The 13,560-nt window shown below is 38.5% G+C and overlaps 1 protein-coding gene across 3 annotated transcripts in view; it reads right to left on the reverse strand.

Moving 5' to 3' along the window:
- Ddr (discoidin domain-containing receptor 2) overlaps positions 1–13,560 on the reverse strand; it is a 219,280-nt gene that overhangs the window by 47,826 nt on the left and 157,894 nt on the right. For all 3 annotated transcript variants that reach the window (XM_033327399.2, XM_033327401.2, XM_076619821.1), the window contains 2 exons: positions 10,071–10,218; positions 6,654–6,833 (listed from right to left, as the gene is read on the reverse strand). In XM_033327399.2, coding sequence (XP_033183290.1) covers positions 6,654–6,833; positions 10,071–10,218 — 328 coding nt within the window. The remainder of the gene's footprint in view (positions 1–6,653; positions 6,834–10,070; positions 10,219–13,560) is intronic.

The following is a 13,560-nucleotide window of genomic DNA, read 5'->3' on the forward strand; positions in this document are numbered from 1 at the left end:
AACAATAAGTTATATAAATGAAACTATGAAATATTCTAAACCTTACACAAACTAAATACATAGATTTCTAAAATCTAGATTTACACGTACGATAAAGAAAAGAAAGCAGAAAGATATATAAAACTCGTCTGTGTGAAGAAAGTCCGTTTAAAGTTTAAGCCTTACTAACGAGTCCACTAGAACGCCTCGCACGAAACGTCCTTACCTTCATCGCTTTCCCAACTTTTCTCCGGCCAACCCCATTCCCTCGACTAGCTCTTGGCCACCGATTAACAATCAACCTTCGTGACTCGTCGAAAACCCGACTCACCCATTCTCTAGTTTCAGGAACAGGCAACGTAACCGGCTACTGAACTAAAACCATCTCCTAATTTATATTCACTGGTTTACCATTGCTGCTAATTTCCCGGAATTATCTTTGTTAGTCGGCCTCTGGGTATCATCGATCCTCGCCGAAATATTATCTCGGATATTCCTATCATTCTTCCAAACGGTTTGTAACGTGATATTACATTATTAAATTCAATGAAATTAATTAAATAAGTTACGGGAGAAATAAAAAATTCCTTTCTTGCAATATCGAATATAACAGATTATAACAGGTTATAAGTTAATAATAACGAAGATATAATGATATAATGATAAATAATAATAGAGAATGAAACAAAGAATAAAGGTAAGCAATTAGTGGTTATAAATGGAGTTATATACAGATAGCTTAAATCTAACGAGAGAACTACAAAAAAAAAAAAAGATCGGTAGCATCACAAAAGCGATTAGAGTTTGTATGCAAACGACTGAGATAGTTATATAAATCATTGGTTGACGAATGGGAGCGTAAAAGTGGAACTGATGTAAAATATCAGTGGAATTGATCACTTGATAATCTCGTGAACAAATAATATATCGACTATCGTGTGATGCAGTTCAAGGCTCGATAACCTTAAACACATTTTATTTAAACGATAATAAGCAAGACGTGAACTTGTGTAATTTGAGGCAAGTCTAAGAAGTTTATGCTACACTCCCCCGATTTAAACAAATTTGATTTTTGTAATTGCGCGATCTATTAACGTTCCTATTGTCTAAGATTCGTTGAAACGGACTATTGTTTAAAAGTTACTTAATGCAAGACTACGCACGAGTATGTGCGTCTAAATATATTGAAAGAAACATTATTTTATTGTTGGATTTAAACTCCAAATAAAAAGAATTCCTTTTAATCTCTCGAATCTTTCAAAAAAATGTTAACATATCTGTGTTTTAATTACTTTTCGAATTAACTTTCGGTAACCTGGTTCTCGATTGAAAACTATTCTCCAGATCTATATATGGGCCTGGAACTTCTATTTTAAAGTGTGTCGGTGGATACGCACCGCAAGTGCAACGGAACACGGTTTCGGAAAATGGAAGAGTTTCGTGGTACGGAGCCGCAGCGGCAGTTATTGCACGGATCCGCGACGCCAGATACCACTGTTTCGAGTATATTCGCGTACGAACACACCGAGCCCCATGGGGGAAGTGCGCGCGGATTGAAAATGGACTGCAATAACCCTAAAGCCGGCCGCGACCGCGAGTTACGCGTTTTTCCGAACCTGGTTTCTCTCTTACTTTTCGCGGTTCGCTTCGAATTTCCGCCTTTAACCGGACGCTGGCTGCGGTTTTCCGGCCGAACTTTCGTGAGCGCGCGATTTTACGAATTCCACGTGAATTCGTCGAAATGAACTCCCCGGGAAGTTTACTGTGAATGACCTAAAAAAAAACTTTCTTGTAAAAAGAAATATGTAATCACATGGTAATTGAAATCAGATGGATTTTTCTACAATCATTGTTCCATTGAAATGATGAGTTCCGTTTAAGAATTGAATGTTTAAGGATTGAATATGCAATTCCAGAGCTTTCACGTTTACAAAGAAAATACTCAATGAGAAGAATTTGGGGTATGTTAAAGCAGAGGTGATCTGACGTCTCGCTTTATCAGCTTTATACATTAGCAAAAAAGTCACAAAGTTCATCACTAAACTTCATACACTATTAATAGCATGAAAACATAAATCTCATTGAAATTATTTATAAGAACTAATATGCCATAGATTCTAAACAGAGTTTGCAACACAATCATCGTGTATACGGATATACTATTCTTACATACGTTTTTTTACTTGTTTTTTCGTTAAGTATAGAATATATATTAGTTGTTACATTGAAATATAAGGTCGAGTGATTGCTATCTGGCCCTACTTCCAAAACTTCCTGTGACCTTGCAAAATTCAGCTCAGAACGCGTCCCGAGTTTCCGTCGTTCACAGGCGTATCAAAGCTTGCAACCCCGTCGAAATTTCAATAATTACAGTATACGGAACGCTACACTGCGTTAACAGAAATATCTTTAGAAACATAATATTACAACGTGTCAACAGCGAGATACCAAGATTCTCCCCATAATCGCGTCTCTTATTTACGTTTCAATTTCTCCTGCCCTCTCATCTCGCTTTATAAGACGAGAAGTAGATACACGATGATCGTACCTCCCCGAAGCAACCGAGATTTGTTCTTAGCGCTATAAATTCTGTGCATTTTTCTCTTTCGTCCTCGACGAATTCTCTGAGGGTGGATGAAAGATGCGTAGAAGATGTCGAGCGTACCAAGACAAAGCAGCTTCATCTTCACGCAGCCTTCGTGCGGGAATCGGTCGAGCTGTTCCACTAGGCAGCCTACCTCGATCCCTCGGAGCTTATTAAAAGTTCGAAGTTTCGTTTCAACTCGTCGTGTTCGTTGAATGCTGTAGGCATTCGGATTTTCCATGGCACATCCATCCCTCTGCTTTTGCTGTCCGCTTTCCCTCTCTATCGACAATGTTCACGATCAGCAGTGCAGCAGCATTATATCGCTCTGATCTATCCTCCTTCATATAAACCACCCTTAATATCGTCCCCCGAGTAAATAGTTTCCAGTTTCCTGTCGTCGTCGCCGCCGCCGCCTTCGGCCGTTATCTACCATCAATTCTGAACATTCAGAAGGGTCGTAAGATAACCGCCGAACCAACGGGTATATACCACACCGTGAACTCTCCGTAGCTTGATGATTTTCTCACTTAAACCATCCTGAAACTATACTACCGAGCGTATGGTGATCGTAAAACGGTATACGCTCACGTGTTATCGATTTCTAAAGAGAATTTAAACGACGTAGATGAGGAACAGCTTAGTAGTCATGGTGTAGAACTATTTTTCCAAGGGTTATGACTGTAGGCCAAAGGGCAGGAATGCGATGAGCTGTATTCCTTGTTTTCTACGGAGAGTAATTGTAAAATTCAATACGCTCTTGGTTCATTTTATAGTATATTATGTTACATTTTATACTAATGAAACTTTCTTCTTGTTTCGCATTCGGATCGAATTCATGAATATTTAAAAAATATCAACTGTCATGAAATGGTAGATGAGTTCTTGATCTTTGTCAAATTCTGTAGATTTGTATTTTCGTAATTTACATTTGTATTAATTACATTTCTTTTTAATATTTATATTATGATATATTCTTCGTGGATTTGTATCTGTGAAAACTTCGCATGCTTGAAACTTGGAACTCTTTGGACGGGAGGAATATAAGCAAAATATTCTCTTTCTCCTGTGGTCCTTGATTTGAACGGTTTTACAAAGATTGTTCGACTGTGTTCGCGGAGCAACGCGTCTGCTGTGCGACTTGTCAACGACGTCGTAAATTCTCGTCTCGATTAGGATCGACACCACGAGCCAGCTGATTCTCTACTTCGATTACGATGATAGGGATATTTCGAATGAATCTGACACCTTGTTTTACAGTTTAAATATAGCTATACATTTCGCAGAGAACACAAAGATGGCTGAACGTACGGATGAATGTTAAGTGTAAGCGGATCAGTGTCGCTTCTCTGTGTGTCTCGTGCGGAGAGCTGAGTACAAGCGAAGTATAGGTGGTGGATGTGGAAAAGATGAAAACTTGAGATGGAAACTAGAACATGGGACAAGAGAATTTGTCAATTTACATTTTCGGTGAAGAAGTAAGAGCAACGGTCATCGTTGCTAATTCATTGGAAAAACTGATAGGAAAAAATGAGAACAGGTCGCCTCCAAACTGAAGGTCAGTCGCTAGTACGGAGCGTAGCCTCGAGTGACGCATTCCGCGTGTTCCAACGTTTAACCATTACAAGTAATGAAGAAACCAAGGAGCGCCTGGACTTAATGCATCGTGAAAATAAAAGACTCGACAGCAAACACTAAACCTTATGGCAGGCAGATGGAATCAGTGGTGATAAAGACTAATTTTTGACACGACAGCAACGACTCCTTGAGGATTGTTGCAGGTCCGAGCGATTGTGTTAAAGAAAGCGTTAGACAAGCGAAACGACAGAGAAATAAAAATGAGAAAACGTACATGGCATGTTTAAAAAATTAGAAACGACTAGTGTTGAAAGGTTGTTATAGAAATAGAAAAGAATTGTGAATTACCGTGGATGAAGAAATGGACAAGTGTATAATTACTAGGTCGCGGTACGGAACAAAAATATATTAATTAAACCTTTTAAATAATTTCGCAAGCGATAGAGGAACGAAGTTCATTTATATAATTTTCTACGACGACTATTAATGACTCGAATTTTGTATGTTGAAATTTTTTCTTGCTCCTCCATTCATCAAAACAACTAACTTTGTACACGTAATCATTTATAACATCGCTGAATAACAAGTCGTCATTTAACAAAACAGCTTGGAGAACAATTTACGGAGAAGATTTATTAACAAGGCGGCGGATCAAAGAAATCTGGATGCGGAAAAATTTAGAAAATACCACAGATTCAGCCTGACGATATTGGATTCAGCAACGGTCCCTGTCCTTGTCGTGACGTTCGCTAAACTGCAATCTGAAAGTTATTACCTAATGACCTAATTACTCACTCCGATGCTGACGAGCCGTTTCCCGCTGACATTCTGATCGCAGTTCTCGTACCATTCTTGCATGCAAACCAAGGAAACTTATTAACGAGAACGAGGATGCAACAGTGAGTGCATCCATGCCAACGAAACGGAAGTTTCACGGAAACTTTCTGGACAACGATGGAAACAATGACGTGGCTTCTTCATCATCGTCTCAAGCAGACTAAGAATGGAAGCGAAGAAATATTTTCACGAGTCTTTTGAAAATAGAAACGGGATGCAGCTGCATAGGACGCTAAGAGGCCAGTTCTTCTCGATTCGAGAGACTCCGATTGCAACAGAGGTTTAAGCAGAGAATAGAGAGAAAGGAGTGGCTGGTGCACGCAGTCTCGACGGGTTTAAAAGTTTAAGAAGCTGAAAGTACGTAGCCTCGGCCTGTCCCGTGGCGTAAATGGAAAGACACAAATGTATCCTGGGAGCCGGTAAACAGCATCGTGGCTCGCAGCCTAGTCCGCGGTTCAATATAAATGTAAATTGGAACAGATTCGAGTGCGACGTGGAACACGTTTGCCTCCGGAAGAGTCCGAGTATCCTAGCCTTCGCAGACATAGCTTCCTAGAATTCTCTTATCACTATCTAGACTGCTCTATACACCTAGAATCGACACGAGGAAAATTTTATTCGCCGGCTTAAGCGCCGGCAGCAGATACCTCGCGAGATCTTTTGTTAACTTGGCTACGTATGAGCTGTATGAGTTAGGTTGATAGAAAAGACGTAATAAGGTGGCGACATCAATCAAGGGAAGAAATTCATATATTTGTAGGATTAAAAACCTTTGACTTTTTGAAAAATACATAAATTTCAAATTGCTTCTTTTTTTTGGCAATAACAGATTAATTGTTGTTATTGAGCAAACAGCGATCTTAATATCGTACAGTTTTAATTAATGCGTGTAGCTTCAAATTTAAGAGACTTTCAAGGGATGTATTAATCGATATCACCGCCCAAAAACTCAATTTTTCGGTCTTACTATATCGTTTCTAATAACTATAATTAATTCCAGGACAATAGTGTACTTAAGAAAAAAGTTGTCACGTAAAAATCGAGCTATTTCAAAGACCGGAGCTAGCGATTCATTACAGAATCGATACATTACTTTTTCTTACAGAACGAAGAAAACAATTTGCTTCTCCATCGAGTTTCTTTATCATCGATACGTTCCACTAGAGCTAAAGAAACTTCTACCTGTTGTAATATGTATGCAGTTCGATAACGCCCAGCAAATTTAATTCCGCCGTTGAAACGAAACAGCGAATTTACAATTGAGATTTAATAATACTCGAGAAAACACCCGCAGGAGAATTGTTAATTCCCGTAAAACTGAGCCCCGTTAGCTTAAACGATCCTGTTTTCTTTCCACCCGCAGACCATTCTCCTTTTCCTCCCTTTACTAGCTCCTCCAGCCCTGTCAAGCCGAATTTCAACGATCCTTTCTACGTGTAACGCAAAGAAGAAAAGAAAAAAAGAACAACGAAAGAACAAGAGCTAGAAAGAAAGAAAAATAGAAAGAAGGAAAAAGAACAAGGATAAAAGGGAAAGATGGAAGAAGGAACGAAATAATAAGCAAACGAACCAGCTGGTAACTCGCGAGCACGGAACGTAGCAGACGGTTCTATCACGCTAATCTAGACACGATCAAACTCTAGCGTTAATCTCATTCCAGCACGAGGCAGCTCACCTTTCCCGTTACCACTGACGTCCAATCTGAAGTTGTCAGGACCCTTTTGCCCGTCGACAAGTTGACCAAGTCCCCCGGAGAGGTAACCTCCTTCTTCCCTGCCGTCGTACGTTCTGTCGGAAAGGTCAACCTCCGATCCTCTCTTAATTCCTTGGGGCATGGAATACGACACCAGGCCGTCTGCAACCGAGAAAACAAAAAAGGTAGTAGCACGGTACGTTCGTGAACTATGCATCATAGCGGCGATGAGACGGACATTTTATTCCACGACGAGACGTGATAAGATTGCGCTTGGTCGTTGGATAAAGCGCACGTCCTCAGGAAATAGACGCCACCGGGAAACTTTCGAATCTTTATACAAACGCCGTGTGGTTACTTTTTATATTCTGACGTGTAGACCGCGGATTTTTATGCAGCTACGGAAAATTTAAAGGTGTACAAATTTACAGAATGCATGTATTATACAAAAATATATAAAATATCCCAAAATATAGTATTTGTTAGGTATATTTAATTCATAAGCGATCTGGCTAAGTCCTGCTCTTTTCGTTGTGTTCGTAGAAATATGAACTTCCGTAGATATCCGGAGTTTAGTGATACGGTTCGTTTGTGAGTAATTTAAGGATCGAGACTCGATCGTGGCTGAAAAACCGCGCTGATCGATTTCATAAATTAAATTGTATAGAGAAACGAAAATTATAATTGGTACGATTTTTAAACGTTCTTCGGAACTTACAAGCATCTGTGGTATCTACATGTGATAAATAAATTTATGAAAATAAGGCTTCCTCTCTTGAGATATTGGATATTAGTTATGTATCGGTATAACGTGAAATTAATAACTTTATAAAGGAATTAGTCAATTTGGCTTCTAAGTGACTCGATCTACTTTTAAAATTCGTCGAAGTGGCCGATATCAGATTGTTTGTTTTCATAGTTGCTAAAATTTTAAAAACTTTAATCAAATTAATGTTGGATAATATCGATAAAGAAATAAAATTGTAAGAGAATTCTGTCAATATGCCTTCTAACTTATGAAAATTAATACAAATATAGATTCACAGATAGCTTACCGAAGCACGAGTCGTATTTTACACGAGGACGAACTTTAATCTAATAAGTCACAAGATAAAATTGTTCTGCGATTTCGATGGTTTTCAGTATACATCTAATTGAAGAGAATATACATCAATATAAATATAAAATTTACCATTCGACAGGTTAGAGCTTCTAAATATTTCACTATCTAGAAGCTGCATTTAATATAAAACCGCTTCTCTAAGCTATTTACTTGAAACGACTTCATTTAAGAGACCCGCAAGAATCGCATAATTTAATCTGTGCACGTTCTCATCACGGCGTCGGAGATTGACATCCGATAGAGTGGCACGTTCGCGGCGATAGGACATACAGAGAAATGATTTTTATTCGGAAGCTTCCGTCTTCGACGCGACGAGAACTGACAGATGCCAATAAGGGAAGAACGTAGTACGAGTTTTGACGCTACCGCTCGAAAAATAATCAATTGCATTCTTAATGGTCCGTCGTGCAACAACGACGAATATCTATTCCAGAGAAGAGGATGAGATTAAAAGCTTGACAGTATTAAATTAGCCGTTTGCGCGAATGATAGGGAAAAATGAACAGAGAGCTTCCGGCGGTGTAGAACGTTGGTAAAATGGCACCGATTTCCCCTCCTATTGCTTTCTTTTCCGATAAAACGGCACGAACGATAAATTTCGAGCGCAATAAAAATACCGTATCTATATTTATCATGGTGTTGTTCGCTTCATGCGATGGGGGCACGAAGGGGTTAAAAAACTCACAAAAAAATATATATGTTGTATATACGCGTATACATATAATACACGCACGTATACGCAGAGAATAATACCGAGGTTCGTAGCAGTCGCGATTGCAGTAATTTCGACTAGAATCACCATTCAGCATATGAAAAATATTTTCGTTCTTGTTACAGTAATTGCACAGCTGGCCCGACACCAAAACTGAATACACGCAAGTTTTCGTTTACGGTCGCGCTGTTTTTCACCGCTAACGACGTACCAATAAAAATATCGTACACTTGATAATTCGGGCGACTTTTCAAGCGGCTGCTGTCCCATCGTTCAACCGTGCATACACGTCCCTCCGATACTGCGAGAACAATACCGATTCAATAATGGGAAACAAACATCGTCGGTGTAAATATTTCTTAAAACGTCCACCACCTACGAACAACGTCGATACGAGGTAACAATATCTATTGTTAGAACGGCAATAACGATCGAAGCTGGAAGTTCCTACACCAGATGAGACTTTGTGAACCTATTTGGGGTCAAATTAACGCAACATACCTGTGCTAGCTCTTGGGTCGAGCTGATAAATTTTGTTTCATGCAATCTTCTAAACTTGGAATAGGAATTAATCGGAAGAAACTTATAAGTAAACGGTGTAAAATTTTAAACTGTCTGGAAATTTAGAATTGCTGTGGAATAATACAATTAAAAATGGAATCTGAAGGAAAAGTCTAATCTAAAAATGGAATCTTCCAAATGTTTCACCGAGTACTGTTGTTTGAATATTTTATATATCTGTAGAATAGATTGCAAATGTACGAGTAATAGAGTTACGAATAACGCTGAGAATTTCTATTCTTCAGTAAACATTTGTACACTTTTAGATGTATCGTAGTATGTTACACCGAAGTTAAGAACTTTGTCTTTTATATATATACATACAACTTTCATTTCTCAACAGCTTTCTACGCAGATACCTTTTAGAAGCAGATGCTTTTAGAAGCATCCATTTTAGAATTCAGTGATACGAATCCTGAAGACTCGGATATTTCATACGTCACAACCTATTACATGTTCCTCCATATTATATGTATTCTTGCATTTTTGTACTCTCAAACTTCCCACCAAAAGGTAGACGCTCACGATCTACTTATAAAGCTTGGGCTCACAATAATCCAACGGAATACAAGATTAAGCGTATTTCATTTCTGTCTGGATCGGTTTTGAAAGTAGTTTTATAGTTAAAGTGGTAACCCACTTTGTATTCGAAGCAAGTTTTTCAGCGACTATTTATTGCATTCACCGTGCTAGAAAAGGAATGGAATTATAGTAAGCGACAAACGACAGCCAGAGAATGGTATTAGATTTTTGAGGCAGGAAAATCGACGCTGACAGAACGCAGGAAATACGGTCCCGGTCGCGTGCACGCTTTTCCAACGGTAAGAAGTTCCCTCCTCGATCCGATAAAACGGAAAGTACTGACAGCATGATAAAAATACTCGATGCCGAAGGAACTACTGCATCGTTCTTTTCAATATTTAGCGGTGGATATCTTGTCACAAATAAGTAGCAAGATCCTGCGATATAGGAGGCAAAAGTAACTGTAATAAATTGTACTCACCAGTCCACGGACAACCATAAAGCTCCACTCGTATGCATACGATCCGCATGTGAGAGGTATAAGGAATAAAACGGACTTTCGTTGCAACGATCGCAGGGTCGAAGACCTGTTCCTTCTCCGAGTACGGATTATTGTTACCAGCTAGAAGCTGAAACACAAAATAAAAATAGATCGTTCATCGTCCTTTACCACCGAATGTTTTGGAATCTCTTAGGTACATCATTTATCTTTAGTTCTTTAATTAAATTTAATGTTAGATTTTCTAGAAACAGAGTACGTTTGATTAAAGAAGCGACGTTAAGTGTGTGTGTTAGAGATTTAATGAATTTTCAAGTAGAAGATACCGTATTAAATAGCATTATGACGTTGTTATAAATGTTACAGAAAATGAATTTGATAAATAAATTTATTTGCAAGCAATGAATTATCGAATCTTACTGGTGGAAGTTTGGTAATGTTTTGTGGCAAATGTGTATGTATCAAGTAGATGAATTCATTTCTTCGAAAGTAGTAAATATTTCTATATTTGGTCGATATTTTTGTTCAAATCTTACGGAAGTATGTAACATATTTATTGAACTTTACGCTCTACTATAACAAAAATTCGACCGATCATATGGTCGGTCGATTTTCGCCCTTTCAAAACATCAAGAACATCTCCCACAATATTAACGCAATAAAAATTGACAAGAAAAGTTCGACAAAGGTTCGAGTCATTGTTCCTTTCAAAGCCACTCTCCGCGCTATACTCGTACTTCAAACCATCCAACAATTCACCGAACACCATGCCAAACAAATCGTGCGGGAAGAAAAGAAAAATTCAGCCACTCTATCGACGTTTCCTACAAGAACTTCCTTTACCTTTATCACCATCGGTTTCAGCCAACCAGACTAGTCTCGCGACTACGATCTCCATTCCGTGAATATTGAAAGCAAACGAGCGGATAAAAGGAAGTGGTGGTACGAAAACAAAAAAACGGGAAACTTTTAACGAAACCTCCAAAAGAACGAGGCACAGCCAATGTCTGGAATGTTCCTTCAGCCTAAAAACGAAAAAAGAACGAGCAACGAGACTGGACGTTCAGATTCAGAGACAGGATGAGATCTACTTGAATGGTAGACGGTGGTTTTGTTAAGCTCGCTGATGGACGGAGCATCGAGCTACCATTGGAGCGTGTTTACAGCGTTCAGAACGAATTTCACGAGCACCATTTTCCGGATCCGATTAGCAAACAACACCTCGAGAGGTCCTCCTAAATGTAAATGCCAGCGTTAAATCTCGATGAAGGCGGTGGACATTGCTGCTTCGTTTCTCTCGTCTTTCCATTCAGTCTGAACCATCTCTTCCTGTCCACGTTCGATCGATTCTCGAGAAACAAGCTACCCGAACGTAACTCCTCGAAGGATAACCGTGATACGAGCCTGAAATATGAACATCGAGGCCGAGAATCAAACCGCAAACGACGAATCCGACTGACTAAACGAAGCAAATCCGCGTGTACGCATATGCAGGTAGATACAGAAATAAATGTAGAAGTAGTGGAAATAGGAATCAGTGAAGTTTAATCGAACCGGTTCTAGCATTATATAGGTAATTCAGTTTTATTTATTAAATATCCTTTCCCAAATTATGTGGTAGATATGTGCTCACAAATTATGTGATAGATAATTGAAAGTAATATTTACACTTTTGTGTAAGCAAGCTGTATTTAACGAAATTTCATCGATACCTATTTCCACTACCTGTCTACTTATTTTTACCCTCGACTGCATATATGTACGTACATATATGTATGTATGCGCGACTTGGTCGATCGCGTGCGAAGAGCAAACGTGCGCACGGGTTTCGTTTGCCTTTCCGTTCGGATTAGAATCTCTAACGGGGCCGATCTGTTATTCGATCCGAAAAATATGAGCGGCCGCAATCTGATCCGTCTGACGTTTCCTGTTGCGAAAACCAAGGTGGATTCGGATGATTGTATATTATTTTGGAGAGGAACGTAACAGGATATATGTGAATTGTATTCGCGGCTGCTTTGATCTCGCGCGTCTACCATATTCACCACGGTGTTGATTTAACGAGATCACGATGGATGATATTCTGCAAATATTCAGGCCGTGTTCATATTGTTGTAAGAAGCCGAAATCAGATATTATGCGTGCACAGGTTCATTTAAGATCCATTTATGTATTGACGAATCGAGTAGGGCCAAAATTGGGAGGATAATACTACTGTGAAGGGAAAAGTTGATGGTGTTCTGCCATTATTATATGTATATATAGAGCACACAAGAAATGGGCAGTATAATAGAAGAGTTGTTATAGAAAGTTAACAGTAGAAAGAAGATTCCTTCTTTACAAGAAATTATACAGTAGATGCAGGATTGCACATTTTATGAATAATTCTGGATGATTCAATATTTTTGTATTATTTTACTAAATAAAACTATGCTAAATAAAATAAATTATGAGTTTTCTTTAATAATTCGATTAATTATCTGCCTTTCGAAATAAGACACTGACAGTTTGTTTGCCTTGAACAATACAAATATATTAGGCAAGGATTGGACTTGCTTTTTGAGAAGCCGAAAATATCATACTCAAATTGTCAAAGAAATAGATGTAATAGCATTATTATGGAAGCGATGAAGATGATGAAAACGAAGGCAATAAAAAAAAAAGAATAAAAATACTAAATACACAGGAAGATAAAATTAAATAAGAGACAGAGAATGTAAATTTCGTATTACTCACGAACAATTATTTTATAAACTCTAATACGAAAAATTGTTTGAATATCGATAACACGCTGATTTCACCTAAAAACAGTTCCGTAGTATTAAAATATAAAAGTGTTGAAAGTATAGAAGCATGTTTTAGGACCATGTTTCAAATCATGTAGTCAGAATTGTGCAAACCCTCTGACGCACGACTAGATTTCACCTTTATTTCACTTGTTTTATCGACAACAGTATTCTATATGCTCGCACGATGAATATTTCAAATGATGCAGCTTTCGAAAAATTCGTGCTGCTCGAAACTTCTTTTCCGTGTATCAATAACGGCGGTATCGTGAAAGTTGGTCGTGAGTTACACGGAATGATACGCTGTCTGTCGAAAGCCGATTTTCGCCAAGATTTTTCACACGGATCGAACGATTCCCGAGCGTCGTATGTTGCCGGCGTCTTCGCTGATATATTAAATGGATCGTGCCGTTTCCATGAAATCCGACGTCGCGACTCTTCTGTAGAAAGACGGACCTAGAAATAGGCGACAGCATTTTTGCGCCTTTTCATCCGTATAGCAGCGCGTTTCGTGTCTGACCATTGAATGACAAAGCTACTGGCTGAATGCTGCGATAGAAAAAGATTGCTCGAAAATACCAGACAATTCTAGAAACACTGAAATAAGCTTCTTATTGCTCCGTACAAGTATACACGAATGATTAAAATTGAAATAATACATTCGGGAAATAACATCGAATATATTT

The sequence above is a fragment of the Bombus vancouverensis genome, chromosome 1 (genome assembly GCF_051014615.1).
Source record: "Bombus vancouverensis nearcticus chromosome 1, iyBomVanc1_principal, whole genome shotgun sequence".
Lineage (NCBI taxonomy): Eukaryota > Metazoa > Arthropoda > Insecta > Hymenoptera > Apidae > Bombus > Bombus vancouverensis.